Here is a 22,784-nt window from a genome sequence, read left to right on the forward strand (position 1 = left end):
ACTGCCCCTCATATCGCATCCTATCTCCCAAAGTACGTTTGACTAGGATCGATTATACCGGTCTATCATCTAGGACGAGACATCAGATACATTCCACTCCCACGCCTCCTTCAACAATTCCTGTGTGTTGTTCGTGGGGTAGGCGTGCTCGTCCTCTAGTCTCACCAGCACACTCAGTAGCGCTTCCTGCTCGAGCCGATCGGTAAATCGGTCTCCACACATCCCAATTGCGACGGACGCAGTCACGAGACTGGGCGGGCTATGTTGATTAGAGAGGGCGATCCCACACAGCCGTATTAAGATCTCCCGCACTTTTAGATCCACCGACCGCATCCCCGTTCGTTGATGAGGACCTAACCGTGCGAGTTTAGGGTTATATACCGCCAGTAAGATGCGTGCAAGCTCTAAAAACTGCAACCCAGCGACGTGGCAGTTATTTAGATACCATAGCTCGGGGAAGACCTCCCCGCGTGATCGATCTGGTTCCCGTGCGTAGATAGGTTTGAAACTAGGCGGGCCGAGCTCGGCCCAATGAGCCTCAAACGCGACGAGTTCATCGTAGCGGGCTATCCGCAGATCAGTGGCCGTGAGGGAGTGTAGACCGTCTATGCTCCAGAGCTGGCGGTCTGATGAGGGGTTTTCCTCTTCAGATCCAAAACAGTATTGCAGAACGTGGGCGCAGTGGATAACTAAGCGGTCTGCCCAGACGTAGTCATCCGCTGGCTCGAAGGAGCGGTAGGGCTCACATGGTCCGAGTGGTAAACGGAAACTTCGTTGTTTGCTGAACGCTGTGATGATTTCTTGTCGTAGTGCGATCCAGTAGGCGGCGTGACGGAGGCCGTACCCCGCTACTGCGGACATTGCTTGGGCATCGAGGAATATTTGGATTCCGCGGAGGGCATTCTCAATGTCTTCACCCATGTATTGGACTGTAAGAGTCAGCGAAGATAGCAGTTTGGTGGCTGCTTGATTCTTACTGTCCACTTCCTCGTAGAAGCGAAGGATCACAGCTGCTGCCAGTAGGTTCTCATTCTGAGTCTCGCGTGAGTGTTCTGAAAGCGACATAAAGTGCGCAATACACTCGTTGTGGTAGCGAATAGCCGTTTCTGGTGTGAGGTTTGGAAGGACTTTACCTCCATAGTGCACTTGATTCCCGTAGTAGTACCGTTTAACCCGGCTCAAGTGCCTTGCTGAAGCAGTGTAGATTGCGTTGAGTAATGGTGGGCATGTTCGAGCCCGCAATGGCACGGTGCAAGCGAAATGCCTCTCTCCATCGCAAATATCAAACTAGAGAGTGTTAGGAGTGTGAGGTTCGACAAGACAGGAGGAGCCTACCCAAGGAGCTAGCTGAAGAACAAAATATCGCATAAGACACGCCTCATATTCATCAAGACTAGGGAATCCACTCTCAACTGTGATCAAATCTCTTGACCCAGGTGACGAATAATTGCTGTGCGAGAAGCCAGTCGAGGCAGACGAGAGTGAGGACTGGTTCTCCGGCAGCTGCAGGGCATACGGCGAGTGCCCAGCCAGAGAACTGCTGGGTTCATGCGGCAGCAAAGGCTGGTTGGAGGAATGTGGTCTGCCAGTATCACTGAGCATAGACGGCTCGGTGGGATCTGGCTGCCAGGGAGAAGCCACAGGTCGGCGTGTCTCTGACGCCAAGTGCGACGATGCATTGGTACTGTAACCAAAACTCAAATCCACTAAATATTGTCGAGCTATGTCGGCTGTCTCATCGACATATTTGTAATTCACTGTCCCCTAGGTCAGCATCTGCAATTGACAACCCCATATGCCGAAAGGATTCAATTGTCCTAGATGCCTCTTAAGATGAAATCCACGCACCTTGGCCAACCGGGAACCATGGTTGATCGTCTGCGAAGTTATACCGTACACTGGCGCTAGATCCATGACGAAAGTCGGACGATATCTCTTTCCAGACACAAGGTGACCCAGTTCGCTCGCATCGGCGGCATTTCGGCTTCTGCCCGTCACCTGGATTCGAGTCGGTCAGTTTGGCCTCGGAGACGAACTGTGAGCGAAACATACACTTTACATGTCGATCTAGCCATAGCTTGGTCAGTCAATGTCTGTCATGTAGATTGCACGCAACTCACTGCGGCACTCCTGGCTTTACCATTTGACGTATCAGTGACTACTAACGCGGAGCATGGGGTCCCACTCTCACCAGGGACCAGGTTTGTTCCGCCGCATAGCGAGAGATTGTTCGACAGCTGAATCTCGGGGAACAGAGATCAGGAAGGACAGAGAGGGAACGAAATAAAGGCAGGTGTCGCCGGCCATCTCCACTCCGGGAGTAGTGAGCGGGGTAACAAAACCTGGGGGTTGCCACAGCAGAAAGATATGGAGATCATTTTAAGTCAAATCTCCATGAGATGATGTTGTTTGACTGATTGTCTGCTGTATCGGATAGTCAATCGGAATAGATGAAGGGCTGATCTTACTATGCCTATTAGATAGCCAGGGAGCAAACTCACACCTCAATTCGGCCAAATCTGCGGCGGAACGATATTATACCTATCTGTGGCATTTGTCTAATTAATTACGTCCACTTGAAGAGAAGAGTTTTGTTATTTTGAAGCTTTTTGACTACTTATAGAATCATATCTTCGACCGCAAGTGCTCTCTTCAACTGCTGGTATGTAATCTTGAAAGTAAGTTAATCTTCGGGCTTTAAACAGCTATGACTATACTGCAGAGCTAGATATCCCCCCATCTGGCGGGATAGTGATGGACACCTTTCGGGGGAGGTAAACAGATTCCGCCACGAGATCCCTCTCTGCTTGTCCACTGGTGTCCCCAAAAACTTCATCAAGTTCTTCCAAAGTCTTGCCACTCGTCTCAGGTACCAAGAAGAAGGCCCAGACGCCAGCTAAAAAGCACATGACAGCAAAAAAGATATAAGTGCCGTACCCAATATTTGCCATCATTGATGGAGTTGATATCCCCACAATAAAGTCCGACAGCCAAATAGTGCATGTGGACAATGCAACGCCCTTCGACCGATTAGTGGTGGAGAAGACCTCTGAGGGAAGCGCCCATCCGAGCGGGGAATAGGACAGGCCGTATATCCAGATGAAAAGAAACGCCATCGCCACACAGCCCCAACCAGCAGCCTTGTGATCTGGCCAGCTCTCCGAGTATAGGCCCGATAAAACCGCTATGATGGTATATGTGGCAGCTGTACCGAATCCACCCCAAATTGCTAGTGGCCGCCGACCAACCTTTTCAATGATTAGGAAGCAGACTAGTGCAGCGACCATCTGAATGACATCAAATACTCCAGATAGTATTTTGGACATCTCTGCAGATTGCCCGAGCTATTGCCATAGTCAGAAAGTGCCAAAATGAGTCCTTTGACCTCTTACCTACAGAAGTAAAGAGAGTGGGTGCGTAATAGATGAAGGCGTTGATGCCCGAGAATTGTTGGAAAAAGGCAATGCCGACCGCAACGGCCGTTCTTCTCCAGGACTGTTGCCGAAAAAGGTCCATCCATAATAAGATCTCGAGTTTAATGCCACTGATACCTGGATGTCGCTTCTGTTGGGCCAGATTCTGGAAAGCAACCTCGGCAACAATACTGTGGAATTCAGCCTGTACCTTTTCATCGGTGCTAGGTAAGCCACGCAATTTAGTGAGGCTCTTCAGACAGTCTTCTTGTCGATTAGCTAGAGCCAACCAGCGAGGTGAGTATGGAAAGAGGTGAATTCCTGCACCAAGAAGAGTTGCAGTAATCATTTGTAGACCAAATGGCAGCCGGAACGATACATCTCCCGCCAGATATCTCGTGCCGAATGTAATAAAGTATGCTATCACAACCCCAGAAGTTATGGATATAGACTCGAGTACCAGCAGCGTACCGCGAATATTGGGAGGAGAAATTTCTGAAATATAAAGAGGTGCGCCCTATTTATATAAGTTTCTGTGTGAATAGTCTCGTATGGCGTGCAAGGAGGGTGGTTATTACCATCGCAAGCGTGCCCACTCCTACTCCACCGATGAATCGCCCTACAACAAGACACGCATAATTGGGGGCTGCGGTCTGAAAAATGGCGCCGATGTCAAATATTATAACAACGACGGTCAATGCCCATTTGCGAGAATATTTGTCGGCCATGTAAGGCATGAATAGACACCCGACGAACGCCCCAAGTAGCAGCATTGCGGTCATCAACTCGGTTCCGAAATCCGATTTCGCAAAGGGATATTTTTGGTGAAATTGATCCATAACGTTGATGATACTGATCACGCCCATATCGTAGCCCATGGAGAAGCCTCCCAGAGATGCGAGGACAGCAGCTCCGAAAATATATGCAGAACTAGTAAGACCTTGGACGCCACTGGGACCGTAGGTGATGGACTGCAAAAAGCAAGGCTCTGCAATGACAGTCTCATCATGTTCTGTCGATATATCGCCCTTGTCGGACACATCTTTGGCATTTTCGTTGTTGGTCATGGCGAAAGGGATGATATAAGTCGGAAACCCCGCAACAATACACACGTACAAGCTATGGAGCACTGCGATTCTCCAAAGATGAAGGGAAGAGAAGAGACCATCAAGAATGAGGATCGCTGCAGCCTCCTTTATAGCCTTGGCACATTGATGGAGGCCCCTTGCCAGCTGAATTCCAATTCCACAATTATTATTTGCGGGGAAATCTGGGGATGTTCCGTGCAGACTCCACACCTACCGGGGAAGTCTCGCCGAAAATTTCCCTCGCCGTGAGTCGAGGAAACTGCCCCGAGCGGAATATGATGTAATTTCCATCCCCGCCATACAAGACAGAGAAGAGATAACTGCCCTATGCGACGGGTGCTAGATGGTTGAAGTAATGTTTAGCGGGGCACGCTAGCGAAGTGTGTCAACAAAGTGGTTGATCCAACATGAGGTGAAGGTCTAGTGACTACCGCCCAGCAAGTTTTGAGAAGGGCTTTTGGAGTTTATTGTTTGAAAATGTAGAGGTTGAAACAATCTTGAATTGAAAATGCTTCATACACTTTAGTCAAACTATTCTATCTGATGATATTTTGGGGGAGTACGTTCTATGATATACCCGAATGCACCTTGCTATGATAGTGTTTGCGTCGGAGAATTCGACGATGCAACAAGGCTGAATTCTAAATGGAGTTCAGAAGTTCAGTTAAGCTAACTAATTTATTTGATTTATTTAGAAGATATAAAGGATCGTGCTCTTTTGGAACATTATCGTTTCAGAAAGATAAATGAGATTTGTAGTTCCCCGAGTAAATCCCGTTTCTGGCCTTCACAGCCTGTATATCGTCCAGCTAAATCAAAAACAACAAGTTTTCATATGTTATTATCCCCAAACATCTTCCTGCCACTTGTTCTTCTTCTTGACAGCCTTGTTCCAGCTATTGACTTCACCCTCCGTCCAATTTTTCGCCTTCTTCATAGTCGTCCCGACGGCCTTCTCTACTTCACGCGCCATAGCAGCTCTTCCGCAGACATAGAAGCTCGCACCTTCCTCGATGAGTCTCACAATATCATCTCCGAACTCTGAAACCCGATCTTGCACGTACTGGCGAGGCAAGCCCTCTTGTCTTGAGAACGCAGTGATGAGACAAAACTTGTCGCCGAGGATCTTCTGGATCTGCTCCAACTCCTCTCGGTAGATGAAATCTTCATTCTGGCTACGGCATCCAAAGAAAAGGACCATCTGGCCAATTTCCTTTCCAATTTTGTGCACCTGGCACCGCTCGGAGAGGAATGCACGGAACGGTGCAAGACCTGTCCCAGCGCCGACCATGATCAAGGGCGTCTTGCTCGTGATGGGTAGCTTGAACTTGCTTCGACGGATATGAGCAAATATATTGCCCCCTTGCAAAGCATCACCAGGGCCATCGAGATGATAGGTGACTCCATGGGGATGGGCCTGAGAGCGGGAGTGTTGGCAGACAGCGAGAAGGTAATTTGAGGCAACACCGTGGACAAACTCGTTGGAGTTCTCGGGGAGGGGGGTCGTGGATACAATGGCCGTGATTGAAGGTTTCCGAGGCGAGATGACGCTACTCGACGAGATGGAGTAGTACCGTGGCCGGATGTGAGGGACGGTTTCGACGAGATAGGAAAGCGGGAGATTAGACCAAATATGGCCAGGGCATGCGAGTTGCAACAGCCGACCGAGAGTGACATAAGTACGACTGATAAAGTCTGCATACACGGCCTTGTTCTGACCAAGGTTTAAGAGGAAGACCTTTGCTTCTGATGTTGGAGCAAATTGGGCAAGGTCTTGGACGGAATCACGATTGACAGGCGCACATATTTCAAGGTAGTAACGGAATAGAGCAAGAGCACTGGTTGGTGTTGGGATGTTGTTCTTGATGCCCGAGTCAATTGGCTTGATGATAAGGGGAATATCCCGTCGAGAAGAGATACCAAGGACCTCGAGAAGGCGTTCGACCTCGGTATCGGGGTTGCAAGACCAGATGGCAAGGTGGTCGCCAGTCTTGTAGCTCAGCTCGGGTTGACTGCTTAGGTCGAGATCTATATGCAGGCAGTTTCGGTCTGAACTAGTAAACAGCTCCGTCGAGTTGGAGATACTGAGTGTTCGAATAGGCGATGACTGAGCGGCGGAGTTGGAGTTTTCGGCATGGCTGCTAGGCTCCCCGTGGTGAAGGTCAATAGGCTCCAACGACAGGTCTTCTTCAACCAGCAAGCGTGGGGCATATTCGGCTTCAACTTCCTGGAAACCTAGAGACTCCTTGAAGACCACGCACAGGTCATTCTTCCAAGCCATGAAGTTTTCTTCCGTTGTACCTTCAGCGTCATTTGCCTTGCCGAGCGGCATGATAGCCTTAGCTCCGAATTTCTCCAGGCTTTCAACAATAACGTCCACAACGCGATTATAAAACTTATAATTTGAATTACCCAGACCAAATGCCGCATATCGTAGATTGGACAGGGAGGCATCGCTGGCCTTGATGATCCAGCTCCAAAATTCAGCTGTGTTGTCGCTAGGATCGCCTTCTCCGTAGGTCGAGACGATAAAAATGGCCAGCTTCGATTTTGGAATCTCAGTGATAGTAATAGGATCGTAGTCCGAGAGCTCTGCCATTATACTTTCTTGGCCCCAACGAATGGATATCTCTCTTACAAGACGGGCAGCAAAACCTTCAGCGGTACCCGACTGAGATCCCCAGAAGACGACAATATTCTTGCCAGTCTCCTCCATCTTTAGCGCAATGTTTCTTGTTTCCTTGTTAAAATTTGCCCTGAATAAGCCTCCATTCTTCAATTGCGGTCGTTCGAATGCCAGGTGGTGATATGGGTCCGCTTGGTCCCAAAGGATGCCACGGGACAGATAACCCACACTCACAACTCCCATGACTGCCAGTGCAGCATAATCAACAACTCCGGTCGGCGTAGGATATTTGAGACTCTCTTTCAAAATTTCCGGTGAAATGCTCCACTGTGAAAATGGTACGTAGGATGCCATCGCGTTCAGAGAAAGTCCAGCTCTCTGATATTCTCGATATCAATGCATAGAGAGAGAGAGGAATGGGATGGGGGTTTTGAGAATTGCAAGTGAGGAATCTTGAAGAGTGGGCTTCTTAAATAATAGATATTAGATATGTTTTAGATATAAAAACATCATCACCCCGCGCCTTACTCCACGACAAGGGCATATTCCCGGCCTGCCTTATCGACGCGAGGAGGCGGTTAGACTTTAGGATCTCCATCAATCTATCTACGGGGAGTATTACTGTATAGAATCGAAAAAGACCTTAGTACTTATTGGTCTAGCGGTATATTTGGTTGAGAAGAACAAGTGGAGTATCAAAGTTTGTTCATGTGGGGTGAAGAGTAAGTGTGAGAACGGGGCAACTACCCCGATGGATTTGCAGAGAGTCTGTCCTGGCGCGGAGATTATGGCCATTCACGGGCTATGCTTGTTGCCGCCCGCAGATGATCATTATGCAAGACGAAAAGACTGAAATAGCTCTATGACAAGATTACTCTCTTATTTGAGTATGTGACTCTATAATCCGGGCCCAGTCGCCTGGTAGCAAGTTTATGAAAAGGCAGGTTCAAATGTTGCTAATTGAATGGTTTCCTTTGAAATCCATTTCAAATCTGGAAAAGGAACGATCCCACAATCAAGCCCGTTTCGTTAAAAAGTGTCATCCAAAGACAAGTGAAAGCTAAAAGCGGAAACACAACACTGAAATCTAAGCCTCACCCCCCAAATTGCGCCGCCAAATTTTGACTGGCATGTCTCCCAAAATTAAATTCATGGTTTCCAATCGCTTTAGTTCCCATCCAGGATAGGCCAAAGCAAAGTCGTAACGGTGTACTATGGATGCGACTGCCTTGGTCTGCTCCAGGTATGAAATATTACGACCAATGCAAGACCGCGCGCCGGCAGAGAAGGCAATCAAGTAAGGCTGAAGAGCCTTGCCTTCTTCACCAAGCCATCGCTCAGGGATGTACTGGTCTGCATCTGGGAAAACGTCTTCATTGCGGTGCACAACCAAAGCCGAGATGCTGACGGATGTGTTTCCAGCCACCCATTCACCGAGAATGTCGGCGCCCTCGGCAGGCGTCTCGCGAGGTAGACCATGAGAAGTAGGAGGGAATAAGCGAAGCGATTCATCGAGACAGGCGCGGAGGTACGGCAGGTGCCTAATCTTATCATAATCCGCCACGACCTCGTTCTCGTCGAGAACAGTGTCAATTTCCTCGCGCAGCTTGGCCAAGCAGCGAGGATTCCGGATAAGTTGATATATTACATTTGTGATCGCAATGGCAGTAGTGACACTGCCTGCGTTCATCATAATGTTGCACTCGGCGACAATCTCACCCCATTCAAGGTTGTTAGGGTTGCCGTTCTTGTCCTCCATTAAAGAGTGGAAGAAATCGTCAAGTTTCTCGCCGGTCTCGTAGCGCCGCAGTCTCTCCATCCCACGGCGCCACATGATATTATCCCAGTTCTCTGAAGACTTTTGCATTCGGTTGAACCATGGAAACACGTTGACGAGCCTATTGAGCGTAGGATACCAGGCGTAGTCCCAAAGAATGAGGGACTGCTTCCGAGCCGTTGGATAAAGAGCTTCGCGCAAGTTGACCTCATAGGTCGAGCCATCCCTCCTCTCGGCGATGCAGACATCGCTACCCGAGTCGAGGAATCCCAGCTTTTCGGACAGACCAATATCGGCAATAGCGTCAAGGGTGAAGAAGTTAGTCCAAGAGCGCAAATCAAGAGTAAGTTCTTTAGGGTTCGGAGCGACTCTGCCAGACGCGACGTCCTCTTTGGGAGCCATGGTGCAAACGTTATCAAAGTGTTTGAACATTCGCTGGACTTTGTCGGTGACCTTGAACTCCCAGCTTTCCAAGTTCTTTAACGCGTATGCCGAGGAAAGCACCTTGCGCTTTCTGGCGTGGTCGGACTTGTCGACAACATCCGCCAAGTGGAAATGGGTGCCAGCAGTGACGGAATACGATCCGTCCTTGGTGCATTTGGTGTTATGACCGTAGATGTCCTTGATGGCTCGAGGATCTCCGTAGGATAGCATGTTTGGTCCCGTTCGTATGATTGGGTACTTTTTGTGCAAATATGAAAGCTCCATGGATCGAAAGCCTCGCGAGGCCATGATCATGAAGGGGAGCGCGGAAACCCCCGAGAAAGGAGAGAGATTGGGATATTTTCGAAGACCTAGCAAGTTGTTAGTGATTTACTCTTTGGCAGAATTCTTCACCCGATGGCATGCCTTTGGGATCATGGAGATATTTGACGTAGGGAATAGTAACAAAATAGATGAAAAGGAAGATAACAAGGCCAATCGCGTATGGCGCGGCGGCAATGAACAACAACATCTTGTTGAAGCTCTCGGTATGTCACCAAGGAAAATGAACAGAATCACAGGGAATATCAAGGTGCGTTCAATAAAATAACAGCAGACTTTGACACGGAAGCTCCTCAGAGTCTGACCAGAAAAGGTTGATGAGAAACGTTGAGACAGAGTATGAATATAATATGTGTGGTCAAGTAAATAACCCTCAAGGCCTACCGGCAATTGCTTTCAAGCATCTATGACAAACGAGTCTTCGATAGCACGGATGACGAGCATATGTATCCCAGAGTTGATCATGTCCTGTATTCTAGACTATGTGGGGACAAGCAGGGCGGGGAAAATTTCCCTGGTGAAATAGGAAACCAGCCCCGAGACAAAGTTAGCCCGACGAGCAAGATGATGAAGTGTGGCTCGTGGCCGTGGGATAGTCATCCGCAGATCAAGTGTCGCCTGTGCGACAATGGACGGGCATATTTTATTCTTTGCAAGCTTCGTTGCGAAGAAACCTCCACTCTTCAATTTTGGTTGGCTATCTTTTGTAGAAGCCAGGCAAGAGATTCAAAGATCAAAGCGCATTTCATCCCCGCATAGCTTGCAGCCATGGGCAAAAAGTATATCGTTAGGAAGTAGAGCTGCACCAAAAGGGCAGGCTTCGCCGATGACATGCTGCCTCCAATTAAATTACTGCGGGATATTCGGACAGCAAGGTGCCTCCGGAAGGTGGCAGAGCTCTACATAGCTAAACCAGCAGTTATAAATCTCGATCATGTTCCAGCATTGGAATTGTACTATCGCACTCTATCTTTTTCGATCCGTTCTCACTCCAATTTTACCTTCCTGCAACATCCAAAATGTCCCAAAAGCTTCAGGTAGCAGTTGTAGGCATTGGACGCATGGGTAAATGCCCTTTCTGGTTCCAATTAACCACCAAATCAATTTTAAAGGCTCTGACATATTGTACAGGCATGCGCCATGCCCGTCACTTTGCAACTCTCACTCCCCGTGCTGAGCTGATCGCTGTGTGCTCGCCCATACAGGCTGAGCTGGACGCCGCCACGAAGGAGTTTGCCGATGTCCGCACCTACACCGATTACGAGCAGATGCTCTCACAGGAGAAGACCCTGCAGGCAGTTGTCGTGGCCAGCGCCACGACCGTGCATGCGAAGCAGGCTATCATGGCAATTGAGAGGGGATTGCATGTTCTCTGCGAGAAGCCAATCAGCACGAGTCCTGAAATTGTGAGTTGTCGCTCCTACAACACGATTGAAGGTATAGTGCAAGCTTACATCACATTAATATAGTCCCAATCCGTCGTCGACGCCTACAAAGTCTCCATCAACAAGTATCCCAACCAGAAAGTGATTTGCGGTTTCTCAAGGCGTTTCGATGCTAGTTACCGGGACGCACACCAGCGCATGAAAAGCGGGCATATCGGCACACCGTCTGTGTTCCGCTCTCAAACTTGTGACAAGCTAGATCCCAGCGGGTTCTTTGTCGCATATGCGGAGTTCTCGGGTGGGATATTCGTGGACTGTTCGATTCACGATATCGACCTGGCACTGTGGTTCTTCGGCGAGAATATCAAAGTGAAGAGTGTAACTGCTGTTGGTATCACGGCTGTGCAACCGGATTTACGGAAGCACAATGATCGGGATAATGCGCTAGGGATTATTGAGTTTTATGTGAGTTATGATAGGCCGACTTGGGTTGTACGATATGGAAACTAAGAAAACTAAAATAGGGGGGCAAGATTGCCCAGCTCTACTGCTCACGAATGATGGCCGCGGGTCAAGAAGACTGCACAGAGATCTTCGGGACAGAAGGCAAGATCGCGGTTAACACGCAGCCGCAGATGAACCTAGTGAATCTGTACGAATCGACCGGTATTCGGCGCGAGATTCCGGCGGACTACTATGGCCGATTCCGGGAAGCTTTCATTACGGAGGCAAACGAGTTTACTGCCTCTTGTTTGGATAACACGCCGGCTCCGCTGGCGCTGGAGTCTGCGGTCAAGGCTGTTATTATTGGATGTGCATTGCAAGAGTCTTTGATTACGGGGAAGAAGATTGAGTTTGATGAGAGTGGGCGGCGGGTTGAGATTTCCAAGCTGTAAACCAGGGTCCGCTTTGGAATTGTTAGAACAGTAGGGGAGGACAGAATCGCCGTTCTTCCGAGGCCCCATTCCGGTTATCTCTCCTTGTCCACAGTTCTAGTTGCGTTGGGCAGTATTCCCCGGCGGCAAGGCATATTCTCCCCGTAGTTAAATTCCTGACACTAGTGCAAAGACATGAATGAGATTGAACACTCATAGAGACTTTTGATAGGTGCGCCAGTGCCGACAAGTAATTATAGGTAGACGTATCTTGAGCATAGATGACTGGCTCGCGCGGTTACCGAACTCGAATGTGGATCTTCAAGCAGTTTCATCTGATTACCCCTACTTTTGCAGTGTTCCAAGGCTACAGTTATAGATTAAGGGGTTGATAGGTAGAGTTATATTCCTAGGAACACAACATGGCCTAGGAGATACTTCGTCGCTAAATTGGAGGGCATTGGTTGTTGCTAGACGGAAGGTATACGATGAACTGAGCCAGGATGTTAGTTGGTTATAATCTCAGATTAAATCCATGGCTAACAAGTGTAGGCGATCACTTCACTAGCTGACAGTCATTATTGGTAATACATTCGGAAAAGCGGTATAAATAACTAGACATACTACCACCGGATGTTGAGAGATTGGCATGGGTACTGAGAGGCCCAACTGTGCATTTGCCATCCAGGTACAAGGCGACTACCAGGTTCAATAAGGGTGACATCAATGACGCCAGTCCTTTGTTGATGGAAGAAATTGTTGCACGGAGATAAAACTAGCGGGTCACATTCTCACTGTTAGGGACTCAATACCCTAATGTGGTGCTGGAGACTAAACAGAAGCGGGAAGAATAGGCTCGCTAAGACTAAACTAGGGAGTAGGAAAATTGGTGGAGCAGCAGACCGTGGTTGGGTAAAGGGGGATGACGGCCAGCCACATTATACTATACGAAAGACGGGGGAGCTGTAAATAGCTTCAAAGGTTGGAAAGATAACAAAATGATATTTAGACAGTAAACGGCGGGTATAACTGAATTCGAAAAGTCCCAAATTATTTCAAAATCTCACATTCGTCGTATCCCAGTCACTGCTAGCCTCCTTCAAACCCGACGCTAGCTCCTCGGCCATTCTGTCGAGCACGATTACATTTCTACGAACCAACAACCCAGTCAGTATTGTCCTTTTGCGCCTCGGGCTGGCTAGGTTGCTGCTTTGTTTCGGGTTTGTTTCCCTCGTGATGTCCCCAGACCCAATGGCGGCGTTGCTTCGGACGGGTTTTATCATCTGTATGATCTTGTTAGTACATACCAGACGCAGATATCCAGACGAGGGAAAGTGAGATTGTACCAGCCGCTGTATCAGTAAAAGTCTCGTTGACGTGAGCCTCAGGCTGAGCAGGCTCGGACTGCCCGTGCTCAAGAGGCTCTTTTGCGTCGAGGGTCTTGGGTGCGTCCGTTGAGTCGGTTGAGTCTTTGCGATGATGGAGCGCGTCCGATGCTCTGCGGAAGAAGTCGGACATCGTGGAATATAAGTGTTTCTAATAAATCGATTCGAGTTGTTCGAGGATATTTGGTGATCTTTCTTGGAGGACTAACTTCGGGAGCAGACTTTGCCCCAAGAGCCCTCTATATATAGTTGACCTACCACCAGTCGAATGACATCATATTGCCTGATTGGTACCATGTTCTCGTGATCACTCCTCTTATCCCTATTATTATATAGAAAATAAGGTAGCTAGGATCGCCACTACGACCAGTAGAGTATCGATAACTATGGGAGCCGTAGGATGAACGCATCATATGTGGAGAACTCCTTGGAACACCGCGGTGGGACGTTGGGTCTAAAGATGCCTGGGTCCGACGCCTCGAAAGCATATAGCTGTTCTTGGGCACATCAGATGATGCAGACCCATTTGGGACCGAACTTTAAAAGTACCTGTGTGGAGGGTTCTTTGGCTGCCCTACCCACAATCGAGGTACAGATGGGCGCCGGGCACGTGCCAACACGTGACCAGACAGCGGCTCGGGCCCGTTATAGGCCGTTATAGGAAGAATGGAAAAACAGAATGAATTCAGTCGGCTGTTGTTACTTGATATCCATTTTGGGTAACCAACCTGCACATATTTGAGCAGCTCGCATAGCAAACCTTCATTCACATTCTCAATTCTATTGAACGCCACAAGAATGTAGTAAGAGTAGGACAAATTCTTTACAGCAGCCCCTTGAGTGGTGGCTTCCACATCGACATCGTGATGGTGGCAGCTGTCAGAATCAACTAGACTGAGATGGGCATCCAACACCAATCTATGGGCATGTAGCCCTTGCAGGGTCGATATTTCCCTCTAAGAAAGGAATGACAAGCAATAAGAGGATTAGCTCGTTGCAAAGCCTTTGTATGGTTCTCAGCGCATATAAGAAGGCCTTCTCGTTCCCCTCGTGTGCTTCCTTCGATCAGCCTCGTTTACTTGCAACATATTCAGACGATACCAATCTCCAATCTTCAAGGTACGTCGCTTGAAACCGCAGCTTTTGAAACGTTGTTTTAAAATTTAGAGCTCTAATCGATCCACAGCACGATGATACTCCGTCCCCTTGTTGCTTTGGTCGCGTACAGCGCTTTTATCGCCAGCGTTTCTGCAGCCCATCTCGTTAAGAGGGACGACGACATTTCATGCGACGGAGACAAGTGTATTGCTTTCTACAGTACTGGTAGCGCACAGTGTTCCTCTGGCTACACGAGAACTCATCTGGAGGCCGACGGTTACGCGCCCGGCTCCTACTGTGAGAGAGATTGTACAGACAGCGAAGAGAAGTCTTGCGCCGCAAGGCAATGTACGGACTGGGAGAATGAGTGCAACAACACTCCTAAAGCCAAAGGCATTTGCAAAGATGCTCTCAAGTGGTGCGATGGTCCGGTGGCGATGAGCAAGCTCATCTGCACGGATACGATCATGGGACAAGCTGTGAAGTATGAGAAGGACGCGTGTTTTCCCGCGGACAAGTCCCTGGATTCGCGTCCTTACCACGCGGCCGTACGAGGACTGGGGGGCCGGTTCATCGCTGATGTCAGGGACGAAAAAAAGAAGGACGGTCACGTCGAGTACGTTTGTGAGCCAGTCCACTACTCCGACGGCAAGAGCATGGCGACAGACCTTGTTACGAAATACGACGCCTGCAAGACTGTTTTCGATGAAGACGACAATGACTCCGGGCGCGACTTTGTGAGAGTGGATTGCAGCAATATCCCCGAGGCCCAGTGGCCGCAGGTGAAGAGCCTTCTCAACGCCAGTTGCAAGAAGGCTAAGCCGTGGAATGGCAAGAGCGCTCATTTTCAACAGGATAACTTCCACTGAAGCCTTGCAGGTTTGGTCCTTGGGTTGTGCCATCATAGGGATAGCTTCGAGATGTCTCTCCCTTAACTATACCAAGATCTCTATCTCGGCTATTCATTCCCTTGATTCCCACATAATCCGAGGTCGCAAAGCCCTAGCCGGTGACCGCTTCGTAGACAAGATGTAAAATTTGAAGGTTGTGGAAGCTGCCAAGAGTGACAGGATATAGCGATCGCGAAACACGTTAGACATCTGATAAGGCCACGGAGCGGATCCCCCGAACTCTCCTGCCCAGCTGGCCCTCTCGCGCCAGACCACCCCCAACGTCTCCTCTCGGAGAATGCTTGACTTTGCCGATTGACCTCTTTCTACCCTCCTCCTCCTCTCTCTTCTGATGGCACATTAACCTCCTGCGCCCCTCGACTCCAAGCTGCGATTGACCACACCCTCCGCGGGGGAAGCTCTTCTCAGCAGACCCAGTCGCGTTCTCCCCATCCACCCGACCATCCGACGATGAGAATCCATACCATGCAGCGATCAATACCACGGCTGAGTCCCTGGCTCGTCCTGGTATGCGCCGCGTCTGGCACATGGGCAGCTAAGCGGGCGTTCAGCATCAATGATGACCTGCTGGCCTTTCCTCAGGTGCGCTTGATGACCTGTGTCGGCCTCAACTGATGCTGATATCTTCCAGTACGAAGTGATTTTCCCACGCGAGTACATCCTCGATGACCAGGCCGAAGAACTACTGCAGTGGCAGGACGAATACGACCTATCTGGCGGCAACCCGTCCACCCAAAACCCGCAGGTCTATCTGGGCAAGGACGCCGCCAACCCGGAGAGAACAGACGAGCGGGATAGACCGATGTACACCTACGAAGAAATGATTCTCGACGACCGGCGCCTACTCTGCCAAATCCCCCATGTCAAGCAGGACGACCCGAACGCGACGGCTGCCGCACAAGGCGACACCAAAGCCGAAGAACAGAAAGAACTGGCTCGGGCGACCGACCGCGGTCTCGAACTCCTCCGTGAGATGGAAGGCAGATGCCTGTATTACTTCTCCGGGTGGTGGTCCTATTCCTTTTGCTATCGCAAACAAATCAAGCAATTCCATGCTCTCCCTGCCGGGCGTGGGACACCACCCTATCCACCGGTTGAGGATACAAACGCGCTCTCCTTTATCCTGGGGAGGTTCCCCAGCGACGACGCGGAGATGGATGGAGAGACAGAACACAAGCCGGCCAAACCCGACGTGGCGGAGCTGCACACCAAGGGAGGATCACGGTATCTGGTCCAGCACCTTCGTGGCGGAACCAAATGCGACTTGACTGGGCGCGATCGCCGAGTCGAGGTACAGTTCCACTGCCATCCTCAGGGAACAGACCAAATCGGCTGGATCAAGGAGCTTACTACTTGCTCGTATCTGATGGTCATCTACACACCGCGTCTCTGTGACGACGTTGCGTTCCTACCCCCCAGCAGGACGAGGTACACAACATCGAATGCCGTGAGATTCTTATGCCCGATGAGGTTGAAGAATGGGCGGCTGCGAAAGGCTGGTATACTGCCCAGGGTCTAGCTGCCGCCGCCGCCGAAGCCGCCGCCGATTTATCTGGCATCCAGACCGTAGGCGGGATCGAAGTCGGCGGCCAGAAGCTAGTAGGGATGGCGGGTAAGGAGATTGAGAAGGGACGCGTGGCCTCGGCCGGCGAGGAGCGGGTCGAGCTGATTGGGAAGCGCCAGGATGGCGAGGAGTGGTGGCTCTCCAAGCAGGACTTGAAAAAGTATGATCTCGACCAGGACGGACTCGAGAACATGAAGCAGCGGGTCGAGCAGATTGCCAAAGGGCGAGACTGGACGCTGGAGGCGGTCGAGGTCAACGGGGATATTCAATACCGCGTGTTTGTTGACAAGAAGGAAGACCAGGACAGCCAGGGGGAAGAAGACGGGGATAAGCCTGCTCAGAAACCAGCCCAGGACGAGCCCCGGACGCCGGAGACCAATTCGGAGCGTCCACAGCCGTTGGATCAAGGCCAGACGGAGGACCAGGAAGAGGGCAGTAAAGAGATTTTCAAAGACGAGCTGTGAGGTGGTTCGTTGTATAGTAGATGATTCTCATGTATTTATGTTTGATCCATCCATGTCAGGTACCGCCGGTTAGCTTCATGCCCGAAGACGTCACGGTCCGCGTTGCCCCAGTCGGACCCGGTTGGGGATGCCGGCATCGGAGAGACACTCCAGACAGCACTGCAGAGAGCCGATGAGGGAGGAAAACGAGTCCCTAGGCATTGCAGCTGTAGCCATAGTAATTACGGTCCAGTCAGTCCCAGTTGGTGCGTTGCTGCAAGTACATGGTGAAGAGAACGTGACCCTCCCCTCGAGCCAGCCAGCGACCGGCCCACCTTCCCGCCCTCCCTGATCCAACTGCAACTCACGCACTCTCGCTCACACTCTCTCTCACTCACTCTTCCCCCGTCTCGAGTCCTGCGTCTGGCGTTGTCGCTTCTTCTTCTCTCCTACGCATTCGTTCTTCGTTCCCCTTTCTTGACTTCCCTTCTTTGCCTCTACCCATTCGTCCGCGCACCCCAGCCGGATCCTGCCAAGCGCTGATCGCGTAACGGCCAGCGTCACCAACCACCCAACCTCGCGGAGACAGCACCACAATCACAATTCACCGTAACCCGGAGCTGCACACTCCCCTGGTGCTGCCGCTTAGTGCGGGCCGGAGTTTTTATTGTTGTTGGTAGCAGGTATTGGTAGCAGGTGCGGGCCTTGTGAGATTCGGAGACCCCGATCCCTTTCCGCCATGGGATTCCTCGGCGTCTACTCGGCTCTCTACGACTACGAGCCCCAGGGAGCGGGCGAACTCGAGATTCGGGAAGGTGATCTGCTCTATATTTTGGAGAAGAGCGCAGAGGATGATTGGTGGAAGGCCAAGAAGAAGGCAGAGCGGGAGGATGAGGACGAACCCGAGGGTCTCGTTCCAAACAATTATGTGGAAGAGGTAAGATCATACCCTAGTGTGCATGTATGAGGACGCTGGAGCTGTGATACACTTCTCCAGGGTTTGACTCGGCGCATTGGATGGCCCCGACCACAAAAACATTGAGTTGGCTGATGACGATGGATGATCTCCATAGGCGCAACCCACACACAGGGCAAAAGCACTCTTCGATTACACGCGACAGACGGACGAGGAAGTCTCCTTCACCGAAGATGCGGAGTTGATGGTGTACGACACCTCCGATCCGGATTGGACGTTGGTCGGCGCCAACTCCGACTTTGGATTTGCGCCCTCGAATTATATCGAAATCACCGAGGATATGGCTCCCGCTGCTGGTACCGCCGTTGCATCACCTCCCATCCCAGAAGAGCCCCCGGCGCCAGCTCTCCCGCAGCGGCCCTCCAAGCCTAGCACGGACGAATATGAAAGTCCCGCGGCGTCTCCGATTGACACCGTTCATAACCCCGCAGCCGCTGCTATTGCGGACATCATACACAAGCAGCACGCTCCAGCTGGGATGCCTGCCGAGTCCACCAGGGACGAGTCGCCCCCGCCTCACCTTCCCGTCCGGCCCTCGTACGACCAGGAAGAAGAGGAACCGGGGCCTGCCCTTCCACGGCGACCGCCGTCGCAGCAGGTTACTCCAATCATGCACCAAGAGTCACCCCAGTCCTCTCCGCACCCCCGCCGGCCACCCGCTCCTGGAGCGGGCCGCGAAGGAGGACTGAAAGAGTCCCCTCCCTACAACAAAGCCTCTGCGATGACGCCGCGTTCACCATCCGGATACCATATGTACAACGTCAATGAGATGGTAGAGGTAATGGGCAAGAGGAAGAAGATGCCTACCACATTGGGGATCAATATGGTTACTGGGATCATCTTCATTTCCCCAGAAGGAGATGACCACCAGCAGGAGTGGACTGCTGAGAAACTGACTCATTATTCGATTGAAGGAAAACATGTCTTTGTGGACTTGGTTCGACCAAGCAAAAGCATCGATTTCCATGCGGGAGCCAAAGACACTGCCCAAGAGATTGTCGCCGCGCTGGGTGAGATTGCAGGTGCTTACCGCGCAGAAGGGCTACGGGAGATAATTGAAGCAGGCGAACAAGGAGGCGGTGGCCAGAAGAAGGGTCAGATGCTGTATGATTTCATGGCTCAGGGCGATGACGAGGTGACCGTGGCTACCGGTGACGAGGTTGTCATTTTGGATGAACACAAGTCCGAGGAGTGGTGGATGGTGCGACGGATGAAGAACGGCAAGGAAGGCGTTGTTCCCAGCAGCTTTGTCGAGATCACAGGTTTCGCGACCGAAGAGCCACCACCCCCCGCGGAATCTGCGAAGTCGACGATCGCGAAGAACCGCAAGGAGGAAGCCCGGCTGGCCAAAGAAGCCGTGAAGCCAAGAAAGGACTCGATTGATTCCTCAGAGGTGAGAATTCACGCCCATACGCCTGATACACCGATGCTGAAGAGTCGCTATCATTTACAGCGTCAGAAGCGCGACAGCAAAACCAAGTCAAGTAAGTTGGCCCCTTTTTGCCACACAAAATTCAGAGTCTAACAAGACTCTAGAGCCCGACTCGAGTAAAGTGAGGAAATGGACGGACCGAACCAAAGAATTCACGGTGGAAGCGCAGTTCATTGGCATTCAAGACGGGAAGATTCATCTTCATAAGGTGAATGGCATCAAAATCGCCGTCCCAGTCACCAAGATGTGTGTCGAGGACCTGGAATATGTGGAAAAGGTGGCCGGAATCTCGCTGGATGAAGACAAACCCTTGTCGAGCATCCGAGCTCGAGCCTCCTCAAAAGCTGGTGCTTCAGTGCAGCGATCCGATTACGATTGGTTCGATTTCTTCCTCAAGGCCGGTGTCAACCCGCATCAATGCGAGCGCTATGCGCAGAACTTCCTCAAGGACTCGATGGATGAAGCTGTGCTGCCCGACATTACCGCCGACACTCTCCGCTCTCTGGGCTTGAAAGAAGGCGATATCTTGCGAGTAATGCGCCATCTGGATGCCACGCTCATCCGTACAGGTAGCAAGGCCAAGCTGCGAAATGTCAGCTTCGGCGGCGAAGAAGTCATCGACGGAGATGGCGGTGGGTTGTTTGCTGGAGCTGGTGGCACGTTACGCAACAACACCCGCAAAGGCAGACCGGCCCCGGCGGTACAAGCTGGTGATGTTGTTGATGCCAAGGCGTTCGAAGTCGCAGACGAGCCCAAAGCTGCTTCTTCCAAATCCCCAGAGCGAGTTCCCAGCCCAGCTGCTCCTGCGGTGCCTGACAAGCCCGTTAAGACTGGATTTGATGACGATGCATGGGAAGTGAAACAACCAAGAAAGACTGCCGCTGCACCGTCTACATCAACACCGCCGTCTAGTACACCACCTGCCACGGCCCAAGCTCCGGCCCAGAAGCAGATCACGGGAGCCATGGCAGACCTGTCCTTGCTCCAGGCTCCTTTGCAGCCAACTCAAGCTCAACCAACAGGTACATCTCAACCTACTATCAGCATCCCTGCTCTGCAGCCTCAACAAACGGCTGTACAGTCCCCGATGACAGCACAGCCCCAACAGCCTACGGGTGCCACTCCCAATTTCTTCTCCCAAGTGGCACAGATCGGACAACAGCCGCAACAGGGCTTCAGCCCTCAGCAGACCGGGTTTCAGCAGTCGCAGCCAAGACAGCGCCCACAGCCTCCGCAGAACGTGGGTCAAAATTCGCTCCTCCCTCCTCCGCAGCGCCCGCTCTCGGCACCGCAGAATTTCTCACAACAACCCACCTCTTTCGGTCCACCTCCATTGCAACCTCAACTGACCGGCTTTCCGCAGACGGGCCCACCAATCGCTCCTCCTGGCCAGAGTATGAACGAGCTGAATCAGCAACGCTTCCAACCTCAAATGCAGCCGCAACCAACTGGTTTCAACCAGTTCCAGAATGGGATGATGCCCCAACCCACGGGCTTCCAACCTCAGTCACAGTTTGGGATCCAACAGCAACAGCAAGGGCCCTTTGCAAATGGCCAGCCAGGCCTCAACCAGCCGGGATTCCAAGGGATGGCACCGCAGCCGACTGGCTTTGGCGGATATGCGCAGCCACAGCAGCCGATGCAGACAGGAATCAACTCTATGTTACCACCAGCATTGCAGCCGCAGCCCACCGGCGCGAATGGGTTCGGAAACACATCTTACCAGATGCCTGCACCTCCGATCCCGCCCATTCCTCAACAACCAACTGCCACGCCCCTGTCGCCGCAGAAAACAGGACCCGCGCCTTCGATTCGCTTTGGTGTTAAGCCAGACGCGCCCAAGAAACTCGCGCCACAGCCAACAGGACTTAGAGCCAACCTTTCTCATGCTAGTAAGTTGTTTTTCAGCCATTTTACCAACCTCAATAACTAATTGAGATACAGCTCCGCACAATCCGTTCGGATTCGATTAAAGTTTCTCTTGTCCTCTAGCTATAACTACCTTCGGTGATTTTCTAGGGCGATTGGGCATATTTCCCTTCTTACTTTGTCTTTGTTTCTTCTGATAGCCTCGGAGATCAGATCTTTACATATCGCAACCTGCCTGCCTTTCCCAGCTTCGCGCTCTTGAAATTGTCTTTTGCGTATATATCAATCATGCAACACCTACCCTACCCCATCCCCATTCATCTCACGCAGCGCGCATCTAGCAGTGCCACGAGCCTCGTTATCATTGCAAAAGCCAGCCCAGCCCAGCCCCCGTTTAGCGAGCCATCGTCAATTTTTGTATGTATGTGTATGTTCCACGAACACACAATATGAAGATGTCTTGTCTCTCGTATCTTGCTTTTCTTTTACCCTTTCCCTTTTCTGTCTGCGTCATATAATCCCGTTGATGGACATTTTCATCTTTCCTCTCTTAGAGTGTCCTGGTGTCCCTGTCCCACCGCTCTTCCGCCATCCCCATTTCGTTTGTCTTGCTTGGATGGTCTGCTTTTGATGTCTGATGTTCATGTTTTTCTGTGCTAGCTGTTCCATACATAATTCTTTTTCCTTTCGATTCTGTCTTGCCCTCTATAATTAGCTATCTGTCGGATGATGTGTGAATGGTACATAGTGATAGGTCGTTGAATCGAGGGTGATTTTGTGCAACTGGGCATGTCTAATGTCGACACCCTGGAATGGGTTGTAAGGGAAGTGAACAAATGTGTAGAACCGAGGACCGCCACGTTTTGAAGAAGTAGGGTTAACTAACTACCTGGAGGAGTAAGGACGGTGTGTCGGTCCGGATATTCTCAGCTTGGGATGTAAACAAGAAGTCTGTTGAAGATGTTCAGATCTGGCAGGGAGTTAGTGCATAAAGTAGAGACCCCTTGTATAAAGGGTCAAAGGGATCATGTTAGCTAATCGCACATCGTATCTATTAGACAAGTGTACTATGGCCTATGTTTTTGCAGCATCTTCACTCGTTATATAATAGCAAATATGTACAAAGTTTCGAGTCATAATACCTCCCAGGTTTTACCACGGACACCCGACTAGTATG

General features: G+C 50.9%; 9 protein-coding genes across 9 annotated transcripts; 4 read left to right on the forward strand and 5 right to left on the reverse strand.

Moving 5' to 3' along the window:
- Positions 1-69: 69 nt before the first annotated feature.
- N7510_002373 (uncharacterized protein) lies at positions 70-1,914 on the reverse strand (the record flags this gene model as incomplete). Its single annotated transcript, XM_056974300.1, has 3 exons — positions 70-1,287; positions 1,336-1,764; positions 1,849-1,914. The coding sequence occupies 3 exons, from the start codon at positions 1,912-1,914 to the stop codon at positions 70-72; spliced, it is 1,713 nt and encodes a 570-aa protein (XP_056839417.1).
- A 797-nt stretch (positions 1,915-2,711) lies between these two features.
- N7510_002374 (sugar porter family MFS transporter) lies at positions 2,712-4,480 on the reverse strand (the record flags this gene model as incomplete). Its single annotated transcript, XM_056974301.1, has 3 exons — positions 2,712-3,344; positions 3,397-3,930; positions 3,992-4,480. 3 exons carry the CDS (start codon positions 4,478-4,480, stop codon positions 2,712-2,714), a joined length of 1,656 nt encoding a protein of 551 aa, XP_056839418.1.
- An 862-nt stretch (positions 4,481-5,342) lies between these two features.
- N7510_002375 (NADPH cytochrome P450 oxidoreductase family protein) lies at positions 5,343-7,481 on the reverse strand (the record flags this gene model as incomplete). The annotated part of the gene is made up of 1 exon (XM_056974302.1): positions 5,343-7,481. The coding sequence occupies one exon, from the start codon at positions 7,479-7,481 to the stop codon at positions 5,343-5,345; it is 2,139 nt and encodes a 712-aa protein (XP_056839419.1).
- Positions 7,482-8,214: 733 nt separating this feature from the next.
- N7510_002376 (cytochrome P450) lies at positions 8,215-9,859 on the reverse strand (the record flags this gene model as incomplete). The annotated part of the gene is made up of 2 exons (XM_056974303.1): positions 8,215-9,698; positions 9,742-9,859. 2 exons carry the CDS (start codon positions 9,857-9,859, stop codon positions 8,215-8,217), a joined length of 1,602 nt encoding a protein of 533 aa, XP_056839420.1.
- Positions 9,860-10,688: 829 nt separating this feature from the next.
- On the forward strand, positions 10,689-11,950 carry N7510_002377 (oxidoreductase; the record flags this gene model as incomplete). Its single annotated transcript, XM_056974304.1, has 4 exons — positions 10,689-10,734; positions 10,801-11,075; positions 11,139-11,519; positions 11,579-11,950. 4 exons carry the CDS (start codon positions 10,689-10,691, stop codon positions 11,948-11,950), a joined length of 1,074 nt encoding a protein of 357 aa, XP_056839421.1.
- Positions 11,951-13,078: 1,128 nt separating this feature from the next.
- On the reverse strand, positions 13,079-13,447 carry N7510_002378 (uncharacterized protein; the record flags this gene model as incomplete). Its single annotated transcript, XM_056974305.1, has 2 exons — positions 13,079-13,212; positions 13,276-13,447. 2 exons carry the CDS (start codon positions 13,445-13,447, stop codon positions 13,079-13,081), a joined length of 306 nt encoding a protein of 101 aa, XP_056839422.1.
- A 1,057-nt stretch (positions 13,448-14,504) lies between these two features.
- Positions 14,505-15,281, forward strand: N7510_002379 (uncharacterized protein; the record flags this gene model as incomplete). Its single annotated transcript, XM_056974306.1, has 1 exon — positions 14,505-15,281. One exon carries the CDS (start codon positions 14,505-14,507, stop codon positions 15,279-15,281), a length of 777 nt encoding a protein of 258 aa, XP_056839423.1.
- A 492-nt stretch (positions 15,282-15,773) lies between these two features.
- On the forward strand, positions 15,774-17,351 carry N7510_002380 (PRKCSH domain-containing protein; the record flags this gene model as incomplete). Its single annotated transcript, XM_056974307.1, has 3 exons — positions 15,774-15,905; positions 15,955-16,692; positions 16,743-17,351. The coding sequence occupies 3 exons, from the start codon at positions 15,774-15,776 to the stop codon at positions 17,349-17,351; spliced, it is 1,479 nt and encodes a 492-aa protein (XP_056839424.1).
- Positions 17,352-18,069: 718 nt separating this feature from the next.
- Positions 18,070-21,711, forward strand: N7510_002381 (cytoskeletal protein-binding protein SLA1; the record flags this gene model as incomplete). The annotated part of the gene is made up of 4 exons (XM_056974308.1): positions 18,070-18,267; positions 18,404-19,790; positions 19,843-21,630; positions 21,683-21,711. 4 exons carry the CDS (start codon positions 18,070-18,072, stop codon positions 21,709-21,711), a joined length of 3,402 nt encoding a protein of 1,133 aa, XP_056839425.1.
- Between the last annotated feature and the right edge of the window lie 1,073 nt (positions 21,712-22,784).

Source organism: Penicillium lagena (genome assembly GCF_028827675.1).
Source record: "Penicillium lagena strain IBT 129212 chromosome Unknown utg000001l_segment0_segment0, whole genome shotgun sequence".
NCBI lineage: Eukaryota > Fungi > Ascomycota > Eurotiomycetes > Eurotiales > Aspergillaceae > Penicillium > Penicillium lagena.